Genomic DNA, 9,557 nt, shown 5'->3' with positions numbered 1-9,557 from the left:
TCAGTAGACATATAGCTCGAAAAAAAGCCACATTCTCTCAAAAGCCTATGAATGTTCCAAAGCAGCAGTTGCTCGTCGTCATCCCTATTACAATAACTTTATTTGTCTAAAATATTACTGTTCTAAATATTTACATGTCTATATATTCATGCCTGCAAACACACACACACACACACACATATATAATATATATATATATATATATATATATTAGTTTATTTATATATTACTTGCATTTCTAAACTCTTTCTGTATGAAGCGTTGTACTATAATTTAGAGAAGCAAAAAGAATTTATAAGTATAAAACATGTCAAAGCATGTTTCTATATTTATACTTGGCTTTGACTTAAAGTGTATATTTGTAGCAATTATTAGTCAATTTGTTACATAGTAACTATAAAGTACTAGTCGATCATGATTTAATTTTTATAGCTTGTACCGAATATTTTATTGATAAACCTCTCAAAGCATGGATTGTTTTAGGTGGATTAACTCTTTAGGATTGAATATTTGATACTCGATCGGCGATCGGTATCTAGACTCAATTATGACCCAACCTAAACTCATATATTTTTTTATTAGCCAAAACTTGGAGCTAAGCTGATCCTTTAATGCACTAGGTAAGGAACGAAAGTTAGACCTGAAATATAACAGGTACGACTCCCGGATTAGTGAATCTCGAACCCACCCTGGCCCTATAGCTAGCACCCCGTACTTATACACAATTATAGCATAAGTTTCTACAGTAATTGTCATCTAAGAAATCATATAGACATCTAATATATTGATGATCTAATTAAAATATTATTATATCTGTATTTTTATTTTTTAAGACTTTTTTTTTGAAGAATTGAAAAGAGTCCACCCTTATATGATTAAAACAAAGCATTGCGATGGTCCGTGGATGCTTATGCAATGTTGATTCGGCTGTATACCTCCAAAACCAATGCAATAAAATTACGTGGGACAAACAGCTGGAAGGATAATACCACTCAAGATTCAAATCCCTACTTCCTGTTTACAAATGAAGGGGCATGGCCATAGAGATCATACCACCATCATCATCAAAACAGATAAATTAGTCACTTCTCACCATCAGCAAATGCCCTTGTGTCGACAAGTTAGATTGGGCCAAGTCCAAATTCTGAACCTTGGGCCTAAAACCAACCTATTGACAACCTAGTCTAATGACAACAGGCTTGAGGCCCAATATGAACCTTGCAAGTTTTTATTCAAGCTAGAACAAGCAAAAAAAAAAAAAAAACTCATTTATCTGTCGCCACAGAAATAACCGAGAGCCTAACCGCAAATTAGTTTTTGGCTTCTTAAGTTCCAATCTTAGACCTGATGTGACATTAATGCTTTGGAGGGCCAAAAGATTTGATCTTTGGGCTTTGACAAGACATGCCCGTTAAAAACCTTACTAATTTAACAACATGTGGAGTCATTTCAGCCTTGATTTGAAACATTAAGCTCAACTCAACCTAGCCTAAAGTAGGGCACATAGGAGGATTGCGAATGGCCACCGCGAAGAAATTCTCGAAAAGTTAAAAATTAGTAATTCATTTTAGAAGTCAAAGTTCATGTTCCTTATAACTCCAAGCTCAAATTAAACCTAGTTTTATCCCTAACCTAAATTTTACCCTCACACACTAAACCTATGATGCTAAACAATATTGCAGGTATTTGGCCGTAAATTCCTCTCCAAATAACCACCCAATGATGTGGCCTCCCAGAGGAATCTCAATGTGTCCTGTATTCCAAAAATGTTTGGCATTTTTCTCACTCAATTGTGGCCACATCAACGTCACAGCTCCATTATTTATTTATTTTTTTTCTTAAACGAATTAAATCATACCTGACATGTATAGATACACCTAATAAAATTAGAAAATAAAATATTGTGCCGCAATTCTCTATCCCAACCCATAAGATACTATCCAAAAACTGGCCACATAAGCTCCATTATTTGTTTGAGGAGGTATAGCTCCATTATTAGTAGGTCCCCTCTCTTTCTCTCTCGCAGAGAGTCTATATCGTTAGACGTAGCACTCATTCTTGGCATGGAGGAATACACTCGTGCGCAGGGGAACTGACATGGATAGAATCATTGCCCTTGGGACGTACACGCAAGCTCTCATTTGCATCATCGAAAAGCTAGCATCCGTCGCTCGTGCGAACCCTGGCCTCCATGGCTACCTCTCTGGTTTCCAGCTCATGCGCTATTAACTTCGTCGAAGATGACAACCCCGGCCAGTTGTAGCGGCCAGCGACTGGATTCCAACCTATCTTTGCACGCTTGAAGAACCTCGACCCACAGAAGAATGCATGCTGGCCTCCATAAAAGATTTTGTGCGAAGACTTTAAAAAATATATATACTTCAATATATTTTGATATATTTATCTATCCATATTACGTAGAAAAATAGATGGTAAAGTTCTAATTAGACTGCAAGAATGCTTCTACTATCTATGCATTATATTTGCCTGGTGCAGGTCCAGATGATGCATGCATGCATGCATGGGGCCCCAAGTAGTTTAGAATTTAAGTTCTCCAGCACATATGATGTACTCGCAATAATAGAATATTAGGCGTGCATTAATTAAAATAATATTGTCTTTAAGTATTTCAAGCATTTTTTTTAAGAAGTTTGACAAATTTTGTTGGATGGATCGATAAAATTTAGTCCTATATAAATGCAATGGCAATGCTGTACCCCATGAAAAGCAAGTGCACTGTTATACATTGTAGATCACTGACAACTGATGAGATGAGATGAGATGAAGGATGAGCTGTGTACGAAGACCTGGAGCAAGCCTCTAATTCCTACATGAAAGCTGTCGAGAATTGACGTTATGGACTAGCTCTTTAACATAAAAATGGAAAAATATCTGAGCCAAGCAAAACTGACCAGGTGTAATCTAAGCTCATCAAGGCCCCCAGATAGAGATATCCCACTGCGACATGCCTTCTATCTAACCATATGAGAGAAAGTTACAAAAAAAAAAAGGATCCATTATTTCACTCCAAACTAGTTAAAGAGCACATGATTATATTCAAGCATGTTTGGGGGACACAAGAAAGAAACATTTGTGATGAATGATGAGAAAATTTACTTAATGGTGTTTCTATGACAGTCTGCATGGTACCTAGTTGAAAAGTGCGAATTTACTAAATCATTTCCACTCTTTGTTCCATGTAAAACTTCTAAGCTACATTGGCAATTTGGTATGCTCTTGTCCCAAGGATCTTGTTATTATAGAAGAAGGAACTGCTCTAAAGTATCCCCTCTTCAATATTAACTCATGATACACAGATAAAACATTGGCATTAAACCCATCCACATCCATGGAACAAGGAATGCAGCTTAGAGACAAAAAAGACAGCACAGCAAAGGCTGGAGCCAGTAATAAAGCTCTGGTCCACTTTTAGATAGCTATCCTTTCTTGGAGTACGACATGACACCATCCATATCAATATTAATCGCTGAGACCGAAAGACTTGAAGGAAATAAATCTCTTGCCAAGCCAGATCCCAATCATTGCAAGTCAAATCCACACGAACATTACGTCTCCCACACTGCAAGCTAATAAGGTTGCTGCATGGCGTATATCTAAATATTCTTACGTACGGACATATATTTAGATTATTTATTGGAAAGGTTTTAAGTTGTTATATAGGACTAAAATGTCTTTAAAAAAATAAATCAGAGTGAACTTGACCTTTTATCGATTATGATGCTTGTGATTACATTTAAATAAATTTAAATTCTTAGCTTGACGAAAATATCAGAACTTGAACGAAAGAAATATATGAAGATTTATGTGAGTATGTATTTAGTCTCACATCGGTTATTCACCAAGAAGATCTTGAGTAGTTATAAACTAAAAAAACCACAAAGATACCTTCTAACCAATAGAAGTACTTGAAAATGCATTTAAAAACGTGATGCACGCACATTGCTAACAATGGAAGTACTTGAGAATTTTATATGTAGACGCAATTGCCCAATTAGCAGTGCAATAGACTGGATTACCTACCTTAGTTTAGCATTGGGTTCAAATAGAACTCAAATGCACCACCTTTTTTAAAGAAAAAGGCATCTAAGTTATTAAATCATCATCCTATGTTTAATCCTTTGGATAATTAGCATTTTATGTTTAGACAAGATACACAATTAGGTATGTTTTTTTTTTCCCCTCAACACATAGTTATATCTATTTTGTTACACGCTTAATTATGCACAAACCAAGGATTAAACATAAAATGATCATAGATATTAAGTATCATGCATCAAATTACAAATCTACAAAGACTCCAGGAAATATAGTAGTCAATCCAAACGGCAGACCTCAATTTCCCTTTCTTTATATATGGATTTAAAATTGATTTGAAAATACATTTTTATACCAAATTTCTATTCGAGTAAGGAACCAAATCAGAGAAAGGAGGGTTATGTTCTTGTTTTTTTCTTCAAAATTATGAAACTGATTATTGAAGTCAATTCAAGATCTCACTCATATTTGATCCGAAAAGGACTTGAACTTAAACTTTATGTTTCGACTTTCATGTTTGTTGACTAAATATTTACTTTTAAGACTCTTCTTTTTATAGCCATTTATCTTTATTACCTGGCTACATACAAAACAAGTGGCAAGTGTATACAAAATAATGGCTTCAAAAAAGTGTGACCCTTTGAGTCATAGGGGTATGCTGTACCAACAGCATGCCTGCTGTGACCTCTCTGTTGATGTTGAGGAAAACATTAATCATATGATCTGTGACCATTTATTTGCTAGATCTGCTTGGGAGCTAATGTGCAACATCATTGGTTTGTCCTCTCCAGTAAATAATATCGAAGATCTAGTGCATTCGCTCGCCTCTTCACTGCTCGCCAATAATTTTATATAATAATTAAGATTTTTTATAAAAATATCTTCTTAAATATCGAATTTTGTATGAATCCTATCCCAAAATTGATATTTACATGTATACTCTCGTAAAACACTTGTTTTGCTATTTTACTCTTTTTTTATCTTTATTTTTGCATACGTACCAACGCTATCTAATGCTGTTAAAAAAATAATTTTTTAATTAAAATAACTAAAATATTTTTAATGGATAGATGTGCAAAAAGAAATATTTATAAGCGACCGCGATGGAGGATAAAAAAGTAATTTCAAAATTTTATTTTATTTTTAATTAAAATAAATATGGTTTTATTAGCGGTGTTAGAAGAACCGTTATATTAGGGATATTTGTGCAAAAACAGTATTTTATGAGGATATAGAAATAAATATAAATTTTAAGAAAGTATTCATGTAAATTTAAATTTCTAGAAGAATATTCATGAAAAAAACCCTAATAATTAAAATTTTTAAAGGATTCGCCTCATTGTTCTGTACCCTAGATTGAGTTACAAGTTGCTTAGGAAGGTTGAGTCATAGCATTTCATAATTTTCATCCTACGATTATTATCTTAGAAGGGGACTCTATCATGGTTGCTGCATGGATCAATACCTTTTATGATATTTGGCAACTTAAAGATTCTATTTCTTTTGAAGATTTTCATATTTTTTGAAAAGATAATCAGCCAATGCTAAGTATCACGAGAATCTGTTGCCATCTGGACTTTTTTTATTTTCCATATGCTAATTTATCGGATGTATGTATCTGAGAAATAATAATTGAGTCTTGCCTCCCATCTACACAAAAACAAAGGGTACAATAATGAAATCAGAAAAATGTGTGCATTAAATCTCTAAGTAAAGTTATTTGGTTTTGATATGAAAGACATTTTTTGAATCTCAGTTGCTTGTACAACCCAAATTTGCTTCTCGCCTCAAGAGGCAGGAGGCAGTACCATCCGGACCACTGTTTGGTGATAATAGCCTTAAGAACCTACATTGCTTCTGAGAAAACTCCGCCTTTTCAACTCATTCTGGAATATTTTTTTCCCCCTCTCTCTGCTTTGGAGGGGAATGGCTCCGTACGTGCCCACTCTCCCATCATAGCCATCCCCTGGACCCAATTGAAGGATACGTCGCATTCTCTTTATTGTAGTGGATTAACATTAATTAGAGTAGCCAAACCAAACGCTAAAAAAGAACTGGAGGACCAATCAACATAAGGGTCCACTTTATTCTCTGGCCACCTATTGATTTCGTGAGATTCATAAACTGATTAAAAAGATAGTTTTTTCAAGCAGCATATATATATCGGAAGGCAAACATGACTGTGGATTGAGCTGCCTCCTTTATTGCACGGCATTCTAAAATTTTTCATGAACCATGATAGATATTATCCCTTCTAGCGTGTATCATTTTTTTCTCTTAACTTGGATGGCCATAGTCATGTAAGAGCTATATAACATGTCGTTTTCACCAAAAAAAAAAAAGTCCATATCTTTCAGGATAGTCTCGTATGGGGTCTATTACTCTGGCAGTGTCTTGTAGATCAAAGAAATAACTGTTTAGAGCGCTTTGAAATATTATTTTTTTATCTTTTTGGGTGTCCATATATAATATCCGTTACAAAAAAAAAAAATATTTTCCGAAACCACTGCAGCCAGATACACCAAAAAAAAAGTTTTCCCCCTATATATAGAGCCCCTCCTTCCACCCTCTTCCAAAGCACCACTTTATCTTTCTCTGCTGAAAGCCAAAGTCTTCGCCGCTTCCACTCCCACGACTTGGAAACATGAGAGAACCATCCCTACTGCACGCCTCCCTGATCCTCACGACCCTCGTCGTGGCCGCGTCGGCGAACTTCCTCGCCGACGTCGACCTGACATGGGGTAGTGGGAGGGGAAAAATATTGGAAAACGGCAACCTCCTTCAGCTCTCCCTCGACAAGGCATCCGGCTCTGGATTCCAATCCAAACAAGAGTATTTGTTTGCAAGGATGGACATGAGGATGAAGCTTGTCCCTGGAAACTCCGCCGGCACCGTCACCACCTTATATGTAACTTGACTTCAATGAATTCGACACTCAGCTTCACTTATGGCCCACTTTTTTGATTGGTTTTTGATATATATTGATGGATTGGTTGGTGTTTCTTTTGCATAGCTATCCTCGCAAGGATCGACTCATGATGAGATTGACTTCGAGTTCCTCGGCAATCTTAGTGGGCAGCCATACACGCTTCACACCAATATATACACACAGGGGAAGGGGGACAGGGAGCAGCAGTTCCATCTGTGGTTTGATCCCAGGATGGATTTCCATACCTACTCCATTCTCTGGAATCCGCAGCAGATATTGTTAAGTTTCATCCCTTTATAGCTTTTTTTTTAAAAAAAAAAATTGATGGAAAGAGGGGGTCCCAAATCTGTTCTTATAAACCAGCATCTGATCTTTTTATATATATAAATAATTTTTGCTAACAACCAGTATTTGTTCTGTTAAAGGGAAAAAAACATTCAAATAGTAGAAAATAATAAAGAACTCCATAGAAGTATGTGCTGGACCCCAGGCGTTTCAAATTACACACCCGCACACACATTCCTATTTCCCTTCCACATATTTTTAATTCAAGGTTTAGAATAATAACCAATAAAAATAGCATCATTATAGCCATTGTTTGTGTCTTAAATGGATAGAATTGTTTGACTTCCGCCCATAAGACTTTTTTTTTTCTTTTTAAAAAAATTGTACATCTGTGATAGTTGAAGAAACTATACACTATTGAAAAGGCTTGAATGAAAATAGTAGCATTTTAATGTCTTTTCATTTAATTTTTTATGATAATAGTTAATATCGACCATCATTTTTTTCACAATACAAACTATTAGAAAACTCTCTCGTGAGAGCTGTGTTATATAATTCTCTCTCAAGTACTACTATCGATCATCCATCAGATCACCGCTCAGCTCACCAGGCTAAACATGGTAAATCGATTGTGCCCGTCAGACCTGGCCTATTGTCGGCCGTTGATTAACTTAAGAATCAAGTGGTGATCTATTGGGTTTTTATCTCTAGCTTCTTTTTTTTTTCTTTTTTTCCCAAATTACTTTCTTTTTTCCACCTGATATTAAAGTTATATCCCAACTTCCCAAGGTGATACAAAACGGTGGCCACTCCGTCTTATCCAAGATCTTGACTATTTTTTGGCCCATATTTTTTCAGGTTCTACGTGGATGGAACACCAATCAGAGTGTTTAGGAACATGGAAGCGAAGGGTGTACCCTACCCCAAGAACCAGCCGATGCGGCTCTACTCCAGCCTCTGGAACGCCGACGACTGGGCCACCATGGGCGGGCGCGTCAAGACGGACTGGAGCCAGGCCCCCTTCGTGGCCTCCTACCGGGGCTTCAGCGCCGACGCCTGCGTGTGGGCCGGGGGGAAGTCCACGTGCTCGGCCTCCAAGGGGACCTGGTGGGCCCAGTCTCTGGACTCTCCAGGGGCCCAGAAGCTCAAGTGGGTCCGCCAGAAGTACATGATCTACGACTACTGCAAGGACCCCAAACGCTTCCCACAAGGCTTCCCCCCTGAGTGCTCTCCGTCTACTTAATTAGCAGAGAATTAATTGAGGTTAATGATGGCTGCATCATTACCAATATGTGAGAGGGCATCCTGTTGAGAGGTTGTGTTGAAAGACACTGGGTGAAGATGTAACATGATCAAAAAATAATGGCTAGTTCATAACATGTGCATGTTTTCAATTATTTAATTATTCTCTCCACTTCTTATCCATCCACCAGTTTTCACAAAACCAAATGATTTTTTTTTATATTATGCAGCTGATATGTGATCCTTCTGTTGTCTTGTCATGCAAAATAGCAATAGCAATCTTCAGAGCAATGCTTGCACAACCCAGAAACTATTTCATGCCGTGGTAATGTATACGAATCCACTGTCTTGTTCTGGAAAATAGCAGTATGAAATTTGACATCAACCATCTAATTTTCCCAGCACGAGATTCGTGTCTAGTGTATGCACCTCGTAGCCATCTAACCCTCCAAACGCAGTGGCAAGAAGTTGAGGAGATAAGTTTGGGTACGGTTGTTGGGCCGGTAGCACTGCTCCTCATTTTCTCTGCTTTAACTAGTGATCGTAATGATAGCAATGTCTCATCCATAGCCAAGCATTACTGGAAACATAAGATTGGTGAAGAGAGAATTTGTCTGAATTTTGCTTACTTTGCGTGGGGCACTCAGAACAGCACCTCATATGTCCTGATCATGGAAATTATAGTTCCTTTCAAACTTAGCCTCTAGACATCAACCATCAACGTCCCATGACACCTTTCTTTAGTGGACAGCAATTAATAGCCGGCAAGGTGGATGCATTGATCCATTAATTGACAGGCCATTTCTAACATAGATTCTTCTTTACACAGCCACCAGCATTGGTATCAAAAGATTAAACACAAATTCTTCATGTGCTCTACTAATCATGATGAAGCAACATACTAAACTATAGGATATGAATAAAATCAGATTTGGAGTTATACGAGGCCGAGTCGATAGTATGGTCAAGATTCCAACAAATGGAATATTAACAACCAACAACCAATGGTGTAAGCCTTATTTGGACTTGGTATCTCATCTAATTA

The 9,557-nt window shown here is 36.9% G+C and overlaps 1 protein-coding gene across 1 annotated transcript; it reads left to right on the top strand.

The window, feature by feature from the left end:
- Positions 1–6,658: 6,658 nt before the first annotated feature.
- LOC120106202 (xyloglucan endotransglucosylase/hydrolase protein 22-like) lies at positions 6,659–8,678 on the top strand. Its single transcript, XM_039119113.1, has 3 exons — positions 6,659–6,964; positions 7,070–7,263; positions 8,129–8,678. Exons 1-3 carry the CDS (start codon positions 6,701–6,703, stop codon positions 8,511–8,513), a joined length of 843 nt encoding a protein of 280 aa, XP_038975041.1. The 5' UTR covers positions 6,659–6,700; the 3' UTR covers positions 8,514–8,678.
- Positions 8,679–9,557: the final 879 nt, after the last annotated feature.

The sequence above is a fragment of the Phoenix dactylifera genome, unplaced genomic scaffold (assembly GCF_009389715.1).
Source record: "Phoenix dactylifera cultivar Barhee BC4 unplaced genomic scaffold, palm_55x_up_171113_PBpolish2nd_filt_p 000490F, whole genome shotgun sequence".
Classification (NCBI taxonomy): Eukaryota; Viridiplantae; Streptophyta; class Magnoliopsida; order Arecales; family Arecaceae; genus Phoenix; species Phoenix dactylifera.
The sequence above is the reverse complement of the archived record's forward strand: the minus strand, read 5'-3'. Positions and strand labels throughout refer to the sequence as shown.